We start from the raw sequence: 16,822 nt of genomic DNA on the forward strand, positions 1-16,822 counted from the left end.
TTTGCTTTGGATCACGACTTTAACCACTCAGTCTCAAGCTTTTCACTTGGACCTACATGCCACAAGCACATGGTTAGGGACAGCTTGATTTAGCCACTTAGGCCTGGATTTATTTCCTTGGGCCCTCCTATCCATTGATGCTCAAAGTCTTGGATCCTTTTTACCCTTGCCTTTTGGTTTTAAGGGCTATTGGCTTTTTCTGCTTGCTTTTTCTTTTTCTTTTATATTTTTTTGCCATTTTTTTCGCAAGCTTTTGTTATTCATTGCTTTTTCTTGCTTCAAGAATCAATTTTATGATTTTTCAGATTTTCAATAACATTTCTCTTGTTCATCATTCTTTCAAGAGCCAACAATTTTAACATTCATAAAATTCAATATAAAAAATATACACTGTTCAAACATTCATTCAGAAAACAAAAAGTATTGTCACCATATCAATATAATTAAACTAATTTCAAGGATGAATTTGAAACTCATGTACTTCTTGTTCTTTTATTTTTAGAACATTTTTCATTTAAGAGAGGTGAAAGATTCATGGAGTTATTCATAGCTTTAAGACATAGACACTAAACAATAATGATCATCTAGTAAAGACACAAAACATAGACAAACATAAAGTATGAAAATAAAAAAAAACATAGAAAAATAAGAACAAGAAAGTTAAGGAATGAGTCCACCTTAGTGATGGCGGCTTGTTCTTCCTCTTGAAGATCTAATGGTGCTCCTCTATGTCTCTTCCTTGCCTTTGTTGCTCTTTTCTCAAGGCTCTTTGATCTGCAATCAAAATGCTCTACCACTGAACTATGGACCCTTGAGATGAACCTCTCCATCTCTCATGACTCAGATGTGGAAGCAACTGCCTTATCTTTCTAGAGGTTTCTCCGGCCTTAGGTGCCATAAATGGTTATGGAAAAATAAAAAGCAATGCTTTTTCCAAGGACAATTCCCTTATTCAAAATTTTGTCCCCAAGGACAATTCCTTCAGTCACCATAAAGTGGCATTTCTCCCAATTTAAAACCAGGTTAGTCTTTTGGCACCTCTTTAGAACAAGTGCTAGATGGTTAAGACAGGAGCTGAATAAGTCTCCAAATATTGAAAAGTCATCCATGAAGACTTTCAGAAAATTTTCCACCATATCAGAGAAAATAGAGAGCATGCACCTTTGAAAGGTTGCAGGTGCATTACACAGACCAAATAGCATCCTTCTGTATGCAAATACTCTAGATGGACATGTGAATGCTGTTTTCTCTTGATCTTGGGGATCTACTGCAATTTGATTATAACCTTAATATCCATCCAGAAAGCAGTAGTAATCAAGACTTGCTAGTCTTTCTAGCATCTGGTCTATGAATGGTAAAGGAAAATGATCATTTCTGGTAGCTGTATTGAGCCTTCTGTAATCAATACACATACGCCACCTTGTAACTATTCTTGTAGGAACCAATTCATTTTTTTCATTATGAACCACTGTCATGCCATCCTTCTTAGTGACGACTTGGACAGGGCTCACCCAGGGACTATCAGAAATAGGATAAATAATCACAACCTATAGTAATTTAGTGACCTCCTTATGTACCACCTCCTTCATGGCTGGATTCAGCCGCCTCTGTGGTTGAACCACTGGCTTAGCATCATCCTCCAATAGGATCTTGTGCATGCATCTGGCTGGGCTAATGCCCTTAAGATCACTGATGGACCACCCAAGAGCTGTCTTGTGTGTCCTCAGCACTTGAATTAGTGCTTCCTCTTCCTATGGCTCTAAGGTAGAGCTTATGATTACAGGAAAAGTGTCACCTTCTCCCAGAAATGCATATTTCAAGAATGGTGGTAATGGTTTGAGCTCGGGTTTAGGAGGTTTCTCCTCTTCCTGAGGAATTTTTAGAGGTTCTATTATTCTCTCTAGTTCCTCCAGATAAGGCTGAACATCTTTAAAAATATCCTCTAGCTCTGATGCGAGACTCTCAGTCATATTGACCTCTTCCACCATAGAGTCAATAATATCAATGCTCATGCAGTCGTTTGGGGTGTCTGGATGCTGCATAGCTTTGACAACATTCAACTTAAACTCGTCCTCATTGACTCTCAGGGTTAATTCCCCTTTTTGGATGTCAATGAGGGTTTGTCCAGTTGCTAGGAAAGGTCTTTCTAGAATGAGAGTTACATTCTTGTGCTCCTCTATTTTCAGCGCCACAAAGTCAGTGGAAAAGGCAAATGGCCCAACCTTGACAATCATGTCTTCAATCACGCCTGATGGGTATTTAATGGAGCCATCAGCAAGTTGGAGACATATCCGGGTTGGTTTGACTTCTTCAGTCAAACCAAGCTTTTTGATAGTGGATGCAGGTATTAGGTTGATACTTGCTCCAAGATCACATAGAGCTTTCTTGGTACAAGTACCCTCTAATGTGCATGGTATCATGAAGCTTCCGGGATCTTTAAGCTTCTCTGGTAAGCTTTTCAGAATGACTGCACTGCATTTTTCAGTGAGGTAAACTTTTTCAGTTTCTCTCCAATCCTTCTTATGACTTAAGATCTCTTTTATGAACTTAGCATAAGAGGGTATTTGCTCAAGTGCCTTTGTAAACGAAATCTTTATTTCAAGAGTCCTGAGATAGTCTGCAAAGCGGGCAAATTGCTTATCCTGTTTCGCTTAGCGAAGTTTCTAAGGATAAGGCATTTTGGCTTTGTATTCCTCAATCTTAGTTGCTGTAGGTTTATTTCCTACAGATGTGGTTGGAGAAGCCTTTTTAGAAGGGTTGCTATCAGCACTTGTATGTGTCTGATCCCTCACTGGCGTTTGAATGCCAGGGTTGGAGGTTGGATTGGTGTTGGACGCGAACCCCTTACCTGTTTCTGGCATTTGAACGCCAAAACTAAGCTTCCTTTGGGCGTTTAACGCCAACTCCTTGCCTGTTTGTGGCGTTTGAACGTCAGAACTGAGCATGGGTTGGGCATTTAACGCCAGCTCTCTACCCTTTTCTGGCGTTTGAGTGCCAGAAATATTCCTCTTTGGGCTCTTACTGTCCTCAGAGGGATTTTGGGTAGCAGTTTATTCATTTCTTGGCTTCCTGCTGCCTTGAAGTAATGTATTTAATGTTTTCTCACTTCTTAATTGAACTGCTTGGCACTCTTCTGTTATTTGTTTTGATAACTGTTGTTCTGTTTACTTCAGCTGTACTTCCATATTCATATTAGCCATTCTTGTGTCTTGTAGTATCTCCTTGAATTTGGCTAGCTGTTTTGTTAGAAAATCTAATTGCTGATTGAATTCAGTAACTTGTTCTGCAGGACTGAGTTCAGCAGTTACTGTTTTAGCCTCTTCTTTCATGGAAGACTCACTACTTAGGTACAGATGCTGATTTCTGGCAACTATATTAATGAGCTCTTGAGCTTCTTCAATTGTCTTTCTCATGTGTATAGATCCACCAGCTGAGTGGTCCAAAGACATCTGAGCTTTCTCTGTAAGCCCATAATAGAAGATGTCTAACTGCACCCACTCTGAAAACATTTCAGAGGGACATTTTCTTAGCATCTCTCTGTATCTCTCCCAGGCATCATATAGAGATTTATTATCTCCTTGTTTAAAGCCTTGGATATTCAGCCTTAGCTGTGTCATCCATTTTGGAGGGAAATATTGATTCAAAAATTTTTCTAACAGCTGTTTCTATGTCCTTATGCTAGCCTTAGGTTGGTTATTTAACCACCTCTTAGCTTGGTCATTTACAGCAAATAGAAATAGTAATAATCTGTAGACATCCTGATCTACTTCCTTATCATGTACTGTGTCAGCAATTTGTAAAAACTGTGCCAGAAACTATATAGATTCTTCCTATGAAAGACCGAAATACTGGCAATTTTGCTGCACCATGATAATGAGTTGAGGATTCAACTCAAAACTACTGACTCCGATGGAGGGTATACAGATACTACTCCTATGAAGCAGTAGTGGGGTTAGCATATGACTTCAGAGTCCTTCTGGACTGTTCATTTCTACTTAGGTCCATGATGGAGAAAGGGAGATATTGTGAATTGGAGATTCAAATAGTATTAAAATATATATATATTTTTCGAAATAATAATAATAAAAATTGGAAACTAGAATAATTAATAAAATAAAAAAAGATTTGAAAATTTTTTATGAGGCTTTTCGAAAAATTGAAGAAAGAGAAAGTGGTTAGAAAGTTTTGAAAAAGATATGATTTTAAAATTTTAAATATTGATACTTTCTTAACAAGAAAACACCAAACTTAAAATTTCTCAATCAAAATAATAAATTAGGACCAAAAATTCAAAAATTATATAAAAAGAAAGAAAAAGATTTTGAAAATCAATTTAAAAATTTTTTTTCAAAAATATTAAGAAAAATTGAAAAAGATTTGATTTTTTTGAAAAAAAGATATGATTGAAAAAGATATGATTTTTTTTTGAAAAATTTCGAAATTTTTGCTTAAAAATAGTTAGAGAAGATATTTTTTTGATTTTTGAATTTTATGATGAAAGAGAAAAACACACAAAAGACACACAACTTAAAATTTTAGATCTAATGCTCCTTATTTTCGAAAAATTTGGAGGGAAAACACCAAGAAACACCAAACTTAAAAATTTTAAGATCAAAACAAAAGGAAGACTCAAGAACACTTTGAAGACTCACAAGAACAACAAGAACATAAAGATAGAACACCAAACTTAAAAATTGACACAAGATTTAATCAAAGAGAAATTATTTTTGAAAAGTTTTAAAAGGAAGATAGCCAATTACCAAGAACATAAGCACAACACTCTAGCCAATTGAGCTATAAATTTAACATGTTTTAATAAGGTATTTAATTAATAAATTTTTTTTGAAAACTGATATTTTGAAAAATTACAAGAAAAACAAGAAAAGATCAGAACAAGAAAAACTAAAGATCAAATAAGAAAAATTAACAAGAACAACTTGAAAATCAAAGAAGAACAAAGAACATGCAATTCAAAAATTGAAAGACAAAGAAAAGCATGCAATTGACACCAAACTTAAAACATGACACTAACTCACAGAAAAACTAAAAATTAATAAAGAAAAATAATATTTTTGAAAAGAAAATAAAAGACTCTGACTCAAAAGACAAAATTTTCCTAATCTAAGCAACAAGATTCACCGTCAGTTGTTCAAACTCGAACAATTCCTCGCAACGACACTAAAAACTTGGTGCACAAAATTATAAATCACACTTTTCACAACTCGTACCACTAACCAGCAAGTGCTCTGGGTCGTCCAAGTAATACCTTACGTGAGTAAGGGTCGAATCCTACGGAGATTGTTGTCTTGAAGCAAGCTATGGTTATCTTATAACTCTTAGTCAGGATAATAATAATTCTCAGTTTTGATTGGTAGTAAATAAAAAGCATGGATTAAATAATACTTGTTATGCAGTAATGGAGAATATGTTAGAGTTTTGGAGATGCTTTATCTTCTGAATCTCTGCTTTCCCCCTGTCTTCTTCTTCACGCACGCAAGGTTCCTCCTATGGCAAGCTGTGTGTTGGTGGATCACCGTTGTCAATGGCTACCATTCGTCCTCTCAGTAAAAATGGTCCAGGTGCGCTGTCACCGCACGGCTAATCATTTGTCGGTTCTCACTCATGCTGGAATAGGATCCATTGATCCTTTTGCGTTGGTCACTACGTCCAACCCTTGTGAGTTTGAAGCTCGTCACAGTCATTCAATCCCTGAATCCTACTCGGAATACCACAGACAAGGTTTAGACTTTTTGGATTCTCAAGAATACTACCAATGGATTCTAACTTATACCACGAAGATTCTGATTAAGGAATCCAAGAGATACTCATTTAATCGAAGGTAGAACGGAGGTGGTTGTCAGGCAAACATTCATAGGTTGAGAATGGTGATGAGTGTCACGGATAATCACCTTCTTTATATTGAAGTGCGAATGAATATCTTAGATAGAAACAAGCGTGTTTGAATAGAAAACAGAAATAATTGCATTAATTCATCGAGACACAGCAGAGCTCTTTACCCCCAACAATAGAGTTTAGAGACTCATGCCGTCAAAGAGTACAAAGTTCAGATCTAAAAATGTCATGAGGTACAGAATAAATCTCTAAAAGTTGTTTAAATACTAAACTGGTAACCTAGGTCTACAAAAAATGAGTAAACTAAGATAGATAGTGCAGAAATCCACTTTCGGGGCCCACTTGGTGTCTGCTGGGACTGAGACTTGAGCTTTTCACGTGTCTGGGCTATTTCCGGAGTTAAACGCCAGGTTGTAACCTGTTTTGGGCGTTTAACTCCAAGTTGTATTCTGTTTCTGGCGTTTAACGCCAGAATGGAACATGGAACTGGCGTTAAATGCCAGTTTACGTCATTTATCTTCGAGCAAAGTATGAACTGTTATATTTTGCTGAAAAGCACTGGATGTCTACTTTCCAATGCAATTGAGAGCGCGCCAATTGGACTCTTGTAGCTCCAGAAAATCCGTTTCGAGTGTAGGGAGGTCAGAATCCAACAACATCAGCAGTCCTTTTTCAGCCTGAATCAGATTTTTGCTCAGATCCCTCAATTTCAGCCAGAAAATACATGAAATCATAGAAAAACACACAAACTCATAGTAAAGTCCATAAATATGAATTTTGCATGAAAACTAATAAAAACATACTAAAAAGTAGCTAGAACCTACTAAAAACTACCTAAAAACAATGCTAAAAAGCGTATAAATTATCCGCTCATCAGTCGCCACGGCTCCTAATTGCTCCTCCGACGCTGCATAATGCAACGGCGTCCACCCCTTGTTTCCACCTTGTTATAGTCAACCCATAATATGCTGGATGCTCATTTTAGTATGTATGCAGACGATTACTTTAATTCTTTTGTGGATGATTATTTGATTGAAATGTATTTAATTAGATACAATTAAAATATGCTGGATGTTCAATTCACTGAGTATACGGATGAATATTTTTATCCTTAAGTGGATGGTTATCCTTAAGTGCTGATGAGAGTCCTTGTTAACGAACTAGCAACGTTGAGGAGGATCTCGACGGTGACGATAGGGGCTGGTTGGCGACCAAGTAATGGCATGAACAACCCATGAGGTGACGATGATGTCTGGTGAGGGCGAGAGTGGCCCTGGCAAAAATGGCTGGTTGGTGAGGCGGCGACGATAAAGGGTTTGGGAGAGAAGCTGGTGCTTTAGTAAATTAGGTTATAATAAATGATTAAAATTTTTGAACAACTAAATGGAGTTTTTTGGTTGAGTAATTTGGGTGAAATTTTTTTTTTAACTTTATTAGACTAAATTTTTAACATGTTGTTTAAGTTATTTAGATTTTTTATTGTCTACCTAATAAAGATGGTCCAAATATGACAAAAATTAATTATAGAAAACATGATTTTCTAAGAGCCTCTCTTCTTTTTTTTTTTGGTGGTTAATCGGGGACAAAATCCAAAAAAAGACTAAAGACAAACTAAATAGGACATAGAAACTCCTTGTTCATCATCAGCTAACCCAACATTGTGTACTGCTTCCATAAAGTCTTAACTAACAGGCTGCCTGTAAAAGCCCATAACATCCGTCCAGCCGAATCCACAGACAGCTCAGAACTCAGAAGTGAGCCGAGCCAGGGAAGGCACGCTGATCCCCAAAAGGGAGACAAGCAGCCCACGTGTAGCACAATGGCGAAAAGTTCAGGATTCTCTGTACATCTTCACAAACTTGATCTGTACCGTAGTGCAGCCCTAAAATAAAATAAAAGGGGAAAAATCTGCTGGAAATTGGCATCGGATCCGAGACTGAGACATACAAGAGAAGAGAACACCGACTTGACCAACACACGATCGATTCGGAGCATCCGCTGATTGAGGTTGTGTTCCCTACGCACCTCCTCGCCGGTGAGTCACTCACTGCCTCCCTTCAAATCTGAACCTTCTTTCTTGCTTCAACCCATTGTCTACTATTCTTTTAATTTTTTGGGGTTTTAATGAATACCCTTTTATTTTAGCTGTTATAATTAGAACCCAGATACTTTATGTGGGGTTTGAAGCTCTAGGATTTTTGTGGGGTTGAGCTTCAATAAATCCTTTTTTATTATTTTTTTGTAACGTTGAAATGTGTTTGTATGCCCAAAAAAGAAAAGATTGGGACCTGCTTGATTTGTTAGAGGACCTTGCTAATGCTATCATCATGTTGATCTTTGCTTACATTTTAGCTGTAGTTGATTAAGATTGAAACCATTTGTTTGAGGAAGTGTTTTCGTTAATTGATTTGGAGGAGAAATGATGAGAAGCTTAGGTTAATATGATTTGAGCTTAAGTTGCTAAGGACTGAACTTGCAATTTCCTTGTAAACTTCGATTGCTTGCTCGTTTATTTAGTTGTTTGTTTTTCTCTTCAATTACTTCGTGTTATGCATTTCAAAATTAAAAAAATATATATATTTCTAGTTGATCATAGTGTAAAACCTGGGTTGGGGAAGGCATTCACAGTAACTCTAGTCGGATTAGTTAGATTTTCGGTCTAAATACAGGTGGAAAAGACCATAAAGTTAAAAAATAAAATTTTCAGCTAACGTTTTCCCATGTTTATATTGCGAAGGGTTTGAACATATTTATGGTTACTATGGCTGCCTGGTCTTAGCTGTTTAGGTATTCAAGATCTCAATTAGTTTGAGTATATGACTATATATGCTTGTTTCTTGTGCTGTCCATACAAGTTTTTATATTTTTTATTAATTTGTTTTGGTCAACATGTGTATTTTGTTCACCTTGTATGCTTTAAGTTAATTGGTAAATCAATGTCTCTTGGTATGGGTGAAATGGTGGTTGCTTACTATGTTATCAACACTTGTTTATTTCTTTTGCCCATATTTCAATGAAGTTAGTTTGTTAATGTTGACTTGAATGTCTGACAATATTGATTCAAATTCCCCTTCTTTGCTATAGATTCTGATGCTTTCTTTGCTCTGAAATCTAAAGAGCTCTCTAAGTTGTAGTCATTGTTAGAGTGTGGAACTTATTTGTAAGTTGTAGTCATTATTAGAGTGTGGAACTTATTTGCAAGTGTATCGCTAATTCAGTTTCTGTTTTCATTTTCACTGGTTTATTTTTCAAAATTGTGAAAAGAAAAAGAAATAAAAACAGTAAAGTCTTGTTTTCTCTTTTTTATTTCCTGTTTTGACTTCTTTTTCTCTTTTCAAAATTCTGAAAACATACAACTGAAAATGAAAATAGAATAATTAAAGCAGGAATTTTCTACTAAGATGACATATTCTTGAAACTGCAGGTTTTTACACACTAAAGGGCCTCATGTCAAACGTAGAGGATAACAAAGAACAACAACAAATGGATGTCAATGCATCTAATGAGTCGAGTAACATGCCGTCATCCCAGAAGCAGGTGGTATCCATATCAATCTCCTTGCATTCTTAAATCAAAAGTTAAATGTGACCTTCAATGAAATAATCTATTAAGTATCTAAGGAATGTAGGAAATAACACACCTTAAAAGCTAGTTGTTAAGGGGGAAGAACCACTCTCCTTAAATGCAACATCAAGCATTCCATACCACCCAATGCGGGACTTTGGACACCCCATAATACCCAAGTCCCTAAACAATACACCGCCCCTAGAGAACCGACATCCACAGCGGCTTAATTCTATCGACACTGACTCAGTGGTGTCTGGCTTTCAGTATTTGGTATTCGCCTTAATCCAGCCTATAGGTAGCCCTTTCCATGTGCCGACAACCAAGGCTTTGATATCATTGTTAAGTATCTAAAAAAAGTGGGAAACAAGAAACCACATCTTAAAAGTTAGCTGCTAAGGGGAGGAACCACTCCTTAATAAATACAACATCAAGCATCCATGCTACTCAGTGTAAGACTTTGGGCACCCCATTATACCTAAGTCCTTAACATAGTCCCTTTACTATGAGATTATTTACCGCCAAAAGAATTTCTTATTTTCTGCCTTACTAGTTTATAAACCTTGTAGGAGGAAGCTATAAAGAAAAAATATGGAGGAATGATGCCCAAAAAGCCACCTCTCATATCTAAGGTTTGTGACTCAAGGATTCTATGAGTAGATTTATTTGTCACTTCTATTTTTGAATTCAAGATGGTCAATACTTGTGATTTTCTTAATGTTCACCGACATATACTTATGTTAATTTTCACTCCAAATCTAACTTCTCATGGCAGGACCATGAGCGCGCTTACTTTGATTCCGCCGATTGGGCACTTGGAAAGGTACTTCTTGCAGACCCTACTATGTAATAATTGCATATATTTAATTTTTCTTACGCTTGAATGTGCTCTCACATTAAACAGCAAGGTGGCGAGAAGCCTAAGGGACCACTTGAAGAACTTAGACCTAAACTACAGGTATTGAACCAATATTCTCATACCTGAATTTAGGATGGTAATGTTGCTTTGTAAGGTTTAGTAAGATTCATTATTCTAATGTGTGTGAATAGTGTGCTGCCTGATGGTTGTTGAATTTATACAAAGCTTTTGTGTCTAATGGCTAAACTGGATTGTATCATGTGGATTGATGAAATGAGCTTAGAGAGGTGAATTTGTGTGTGCTCCCATAGAGGTGAGGGAGAAATTGAGTGAGAGAAGCATGTGAGTTTGATGAAGTGATTTTGTTATAATGGTGAATCACACCTTTACACTATACAGTTAGACTATATATATAGTAAAGGCCTAACAACTACTTCTACTGCTAACAATGTAACTAACTAGTCCTAGTCAGGATAGAGAAAATGCAAACGAGTCCTTAATAAGGATATTAACTTAACAAACAATACATCAGGCTATATCAGTAAGAGTGAAGAGTAAAAATACTTACTCCCCCCGCAAGCTTGGATTGTGAAGGTCGCGCAGTCCAAGATTGAGAAATAGCTTCGGAAATTGGCCAGGCACTAACGGTTTCTCATCAAGATATCAGCAAGCTGCTCTTGACTAGCAATTGGAAGAAGCCTGGTAAGACCGATCTGCATCTTCTCACGAGTAATATGACAATCAACCTCGATGTGCTTTGTCCGTTCATGGAAGACGGGATTTGCTGCCAAATGCAATGCCGATTGACTATCACGATAGAGGTTGATGGACATGGAAAGCGGGAGCTGTAATTCGTTGAACAGATTAAAGAGCCATGGCACCTCACAAGTAGCATGCGCTAATGCTTGATACTCTGCTTCAGTGGAGGACTTGGCCACCGTCAATTGTTTCTTACTCTTCCACGAGATGAGGGAGGAACCGTGGAAGAAGCAATAGCCAGAAACCGATCTCCAGGAATCACTGCAAGAGGCCCAGTCAGAATCAGAGAATCCGATAACGTGCTGATCAGAGGTGGAAGAGAAGAAAAGACCTGTAGTTGGACAACCTTTGAGGTACTTAAGAATCCTCATAGCGGCAGAGAAATGCCCGGATCGTGGATGATCAAGGTACTGACTCAATTTGTCAACAGCAAAGCAAATGTCAGGCCTTGTGTTAGTCAAGTAGAGTAGGCGTCTGATAAGCTTTCGAAAAGGTGTCGAATCCGCAAGAACATCGCCACTGTCCTTGGTGAGCTTGCAAGCATAGTCCATAGTTGTAGAGCTCGGTTTGCACTCAAGCAGCCCATAATCACTCAGGAAATCAGTGACATATTTCTTCTGATAAACGACAATGTCCTTGCCAGAACGAGCCACCTCCATCCCGAGAAAGTATTTCAAATCACCTAAATCCTTAATGCTGAAACGATCATCAAGGAGTTGCTTAACGCTGTTAATTTCTGCAAGAGAATCCCCAGTGAGGATGAGATCATCGACGTACACCAGGATGATGCTGATCCCATGGGCAGTGTGCTTAGTGAACAAAGAAAGGTCAAGTCTAGACTGAGCAAAACCAGCCCCACGTAACACAGAAGTGAGTTTCAAGTTCCATTGACGGCTAGCCTGCCTCAAGCCATAAAGGGACTTCTTCAAGCGACAAACCAACCCTCACTTAGCAACATCAAGACCTGGAGGGAGTGTCATGTAGACTTCTTTATCAAGCTCTCCATGGAGGAAAGCCGTATTAACATCCAATTGCTTGAGAAACCAATTTCTGACAGCTGCCAAAGAAAGAACAACGCGCAGTGTGGTGACTTTCACAATGGGACTGAAGGTATCAATATAATCAACTCCTGGAATTTGGGTTAAAACCTTTGGCAACAAGCCTGGCCTTGTGCCGTTCATTGGTGCCGTCCGGATTAAATTCAACCTGAAAGACCCACTTGCAACTTATTGGAGTTTTTCCTGTCGGCAAAGGAGTTAACTCCCAAGTCTGATTCTGCTCAAGAGGATCCAGCTCAGCTTTAATGGCGCTCCTCCAACATTGCTGAGACACAGCATCCTTAAAAGTCTGTGGTTCGGTATTTTGGGAGATGGCCATAGAGAACCTTTGAAAACTGTGACTTAAATTTTCATATGATACTGTAAATGGATTTTTGCAATGAGTACAAGTGCCACTGATGGAATTCACAAAATGATAATCCTGAAGATAAGAGGGTGGCCTATGGTCTCTAGTTGATCTCCTAAGAATGGGACTAATGAGCTGGGAAACTGACTCGGATTCAGGACCTACAGGTGGAGGAGGCAATGATGGGGATGTGTCATGCGGAAAGGTAGGGGTGTGAGATGAGGGGAATGGTGAATCATTTGATTCAAGACCTAATGGAGAGGGAATCTCAGGAGTGTCGTCAGTGCCAAAACTAGTGCATTCATGTAAAGAGAAGTCCGGAGGACGAGAATGAACATTAGAGTCTAATGAAGCTGAACCATGCAAGGGAATGTCATAAGAGAACGGATCTAAGGAAGGGGGATACACCGGTGCAGGGGGCTCGGTGGAAGTTGGTGTGTTGCATGTAAGAAAAGGAAAATGATTTTCATAAAAGATGACATTACGAGAGATGAAAATTTTTCTGGTTCGTAAATCAATTAACAAGTAACCTTTGGTAATTGGTACCCTCTTGATATCCAAGAAAGCAACATTTATGTGCCCTCGAGTCCAATTTAGATTGCTGGGCAGTCAAGGTGCTCACATAAGCAAGACATCCAAAAACAAGCAGAGACGTGTGACTGAAACATGAGGCTTCGGGCCACTTCTAAGATATGTTGACGCTTTCTTTCTATGATTCCAGTTTGTTGTGGTGTTTCCACACAAGAGGTTTGATGAGTAATATTATTTGAAGCATAGAAAGAAAGCAATGTAATTTCTGGTCCATTGTCTGACCGAATGGCCTTAATTGATTTTTCAAACTGAGTTTTCACAAATTGAAAAAATGTTTTCTAAATTAGAAGCCTCTGATTTTCGTTTCAAAAGGTAAATCCAGGTAAATCTACTTGTGTCATCAACAACGGTAAAAAATTATTTGTCCACCAAGGGAAGGTACACTCAGTGGTCCCCAAATATCCATATGAACAAGATCAAAACAAAATTTGCTGTACTAGAACTAAGAGGAAATGGCAGCCGTTTTTGCTTACCACAGTGACATGGATCACAAGGATCCTTATGTGCTTTGCAATCTATGAAGGGAAATTTTTCTTTCATTACAAGCATTTTAGTGTAGGGTGGATGCCCGAGCCTATTATGCCATGTGCTACTTGAGACTACATTGTTTATTGTTGGAGGTGCACTAATCTGTGGTGCTATATGGAATGCATGATGTGCAGAGTTTTGTAGAATGTAAAGTCCATCAGCAACTCTAGCTCCACCAATCATCTTCTTTGACAAATCCTGTACTTCACAAACAGTATCAGAAATTTTCAATTCACATTTTAAATTTGTAGTGAGTGATGAAACAGAAATAAGTTTGAAGTTGAAGGTAGGTATATATAGTGTATTTGTGAGGTATAGGTCATTAGTGAAAGAGACAGTCCCCATTATGCTGCTGATAGTGTATGATCCATTGGGGAGTCTCATTTTTACAGGTGGGATATGGAAATAAGAATCTAAATCTTGAAGTGAATATGACACATGATCTGTTGCACCAGTGTCACCCAAGATTCCCATTTTTCTGTTTCATCACCACTGTTCTCTGCCAACATGTGTGATTTAAAGTGTAAAATTTGAACCACTCTTTTACCCCTCATTGTTGGAGCTTGTGTGTTAATTTGGTTGGTGCTATGAACATGCTGCACCTCTTGGTGTTGAAGGAGAGCAAGTAAAGCATGCTTTTGATCCTGAGTGAACTCCAGAACCTAATCATCAACCTTGTGCGTTTGGTCTGCACTGTCTTCATCACAAGTCTCTTCAGTGGCTGCATAATTGAGAGTTGCAGCACCATCACTGTACCTTTCCTTGAGGTGTGGTGGCAGACCGTGCTTCTTATAGCACACATCAATTGTGTCCTGCCTTCCTACAATATGTACATTGCACTCATTCTCGCCCTTGTCCTCTTCCACCACTGAACCTGTCTCGACCTCATCCTCTATAGGCATTTTCAGAATTTCTGGCAGGGTTCCCTTCACTAGTTCGTGCACTGCTTTGGCTCTCTGCTTGGGAGGCATTAAAGAGTATCCTTGGTTCACCATCAATACTGACAAGCTGCCTTTCTTGCTGTGTAAGCAGGGAAAAGGTGGAATCAATGTGTGGCAAAGGATCCATTAACATAATTTGCAATCGAACTCCACTGAACTGTTAGCTTAATCCTCTTAAGAACCGTACCACATAGCCTTCTGTGCTGTATTTTCGCATCACTCCAAGTCCACACTTACAAGTCTCACCACAATCACATGAAGGAACTGGTTGAAAACTGTCTAGCTCTTCGCAAAGTCCTTTCAGTTTAGTGAAGTAATTCATCACTGACAACTCTCTTGCCTCACAGCATATAGTTCTTCCTCTAATTCAGCGAACCGAAACCGATCTCCATGATAATATCTCCTTTTCAGGTCTCTCCAGAGGTCATAAGCCAAATTATTCCAGATTACACTACGTGAGATGTCAGGACTTAAAGACAAGTTTATCCAAGCCACTACGTAAGTGTTACATCTCTCCTATTGTTCAAACATTACATCAGATTCGCTAGGTTTCTTGATAGTTCCGTCAACAAATTGCAGAACAAACCGCAGTTTATTTTTAGCATTTAGGGCTAAAGTCATAGATCTACACTGGTCATTATAATTCGAACCCAGTCATGATAACAGGAGTGATAGAGATACCAGGATTTGCGGAAGGATGGAGGACATAAGGACTGGCAGGATTTGCGCTCGGATTTGAGGTTCTACAAGCCTTTCGGAGCTCAGATTGCAATTCTGCAATTTGATTCATGAATGCAGCAACTGATTCAGCACTATACGTGCTTGGATTCACCTTAACCTTGGAATTTTGGTGTGACGCTTCCATGGCGCCAAATCGCAGATCAAAAAATCCAAAGAAGAATTCAAAATCACACTCACTAGCCTCGATCTCAAACTTTCTCATCGCACACCACCTCGATCCACGTCCACTGCACCATGATGAAATGAGCTTAGAGAGGTGAATTTCTGTGTGCTTCTATAGGGGTGAGGGAGAAATTGAGTGAGTGAAGCATGTGAATTGATGAAGTGATTTTGTTATAATGGGGAATCACACCTTTACACTATACAGTTAGACTATATATATAGTAAAGGCCTAAGAGCTACTTCTACTGCTAGCAATGTAACTAACTAGTCCTAGTCAGCATAGAGAAAATACAACTGAGTCCTTAATAAAGATATTAACTTAACTAACCATACATCAAGCTATATCAGTAAGAGTGAAGAGTAAAAATACTCTTATTCCCCAACATGGATAACTAAAATATAAGCAAATAATGGTAATGCGGATTGGATGGTGAAAATTTAATTGTGCGATTCAGAGCTTATTTGTTTTACTGCCTCCTCCCTCCTCCCTCCTCCCCCCCCCCCCCAAAAAAAAAAAAATCCTTTCTTCTAAGGGACATTCTATCAAATACCCTTCCAAATATGTAGAGAGATTAGGGAGAAAAACGTAGGGTTGTAACTGTTAGTTGTTGCTTGCTTGTGAGTTATATGATTAGCATTTCCCTTTTTCTCTAGGAAACTTCCGATGATAAGATTTTATAAACATAAATAAGTTAATCCAACAGAAACTTAATTTTACAGTTGGGAGCAGCTTCTGCGGCATTTCTGCTTTGTTGTTGCTTTGCATTGCAGTGGTAGAATCATAGTTGGTAAATTTCAGATGTCTTCATAGCTTCTGCACACTTCACTATCAGCAAAAAAGAAAATCTAAACAAATTAACCTTGATACCATAGTTTTGTTTAGGCATATTGGTTACCACACGTGCTCTTTAGTAATTCAATAAATAAATTGCTGAAAACTTAAAGCCTCAAATCCCCTAATCACCTACTTTTCATATTTGAACAAAGTTAAATCTAATCACACATTTGCCAATTTCAGCCAACACAACAACAAACACGCTACCGGAAATCTCCCTATGCTCCTGAAGGAGAAGGTATGTCTATTATTTCAAAAGCTTAGATTGTTCAATGAAACTGGTTGGTTTTCTTCGATTCCCTTTTTCGAGCATCATCGAAACAAACTGACCAAGCGAATTCCGTTGTTTCTGTAGAAGGGCGAAGCGTTCCACCAGAGGATTCTCCATCCAACGAGTAAAAGCAGCAAATCAGTCTTTTCATGATGTGCTGACAATCATTGTTCTGATACCTGTGTAGGTATGACCTTTCGTTGTTTTTCAACAATAAAGGAAAGTTGAATTTGTGTATTCATATATTAGCAAAAGACCAATGATTTGAACTTGCAGCTATATGCTGTAAAAGACTTACTGGGATTATGATTCTT

The 16,822-nt window shown here is 38.2% G+C and overlaps 1 protein-coding gene across 2 annotated transcripts; it reads left to right on the forward strand.

Annotated features, from left to right (window-relative positions):
* Positions 1 to 7,466: 7,466 nt before the first annotated feature.
* LOC112703418 (uncharacterized) lies at positions 7,467 to 16,814 on the forward strand. Of its 2 annotated transcripts, XM_025754858.3 has the most exons (8): positions 7,753 to 7,888; positions 8,938 to 9,013; positions 9,278 to 9,390; positions 9,987 to 10,049; positions 10,193 to 10,240; positions 10,322 to 10,375; positions 16,421 to 16,475; positions 16,593 to 16,814. In XM_025754858.3, the coding sequence occupies exons 3-8, from the start codon at positions 9,301 to 9,303 to the stop codon at positions 16,634 to 16,636; spliced, it is 354 nt and encodes a 117-aa protein (XP_025610643.1). In that variant the 5' UTR covers positions 7,753 to 7,888; positions 8,938 to 9,013; positions 9,278 to 9,300; the 3' UTR covers positions 16,637 to 16,814. The 2 variants fall into 2 exon arrangements, with proteins under 2 accessions (XP_025610642.1, XP_025610643.1); XM_025754857.3 differs by lacking the exon at positions 8,938 to 9,013 and having other exon boundaries at positions 7,467 to 7,888.
* The last annotated feature ends 8 nt before the right edge of the window (positions 16,815 to 16,822 follow it).

This window comes from Arachis hypogaea, chromosome 7 (assembly GCF_003086295.3).
Source record: "Arachis hypogaea cultivar Tifrunner chromosome 7, arahy.Tifrunner.gnm2.J5K5, whole genome shotgun sequence".
Taxonomy (NCBI): Eukaryota; Viridiplantae; Streptophyta; class Magnoliopsida; order Fabales; family Fabaceae; genus Arachis; species Arachis hypogaea.

Bases quoted from the DNA above. Each gene is read 5' to 3' on its own strand.
- LOC112703418 (XM_025754857.3), top strand. From the start codon at position 9,301: ATGTCAAACGTAGAGGATAACAAAGAACAACAACAAATGGATGTCAAT. The intron at 10,241-10,321 runs GTACTTCTTGCA...CACATTAAACAG, and splicing joins CCGATTGGGCACTTGGAAAG to CAAGGTGGCGAGAAGCCTAA. The intron at 10,376-16,420 runs GTATTGAACCAA...TGCCAATTTCAG, and splicing joins AACTTAGACCTAAACTACAG to CCAACACAACAACAAACACG.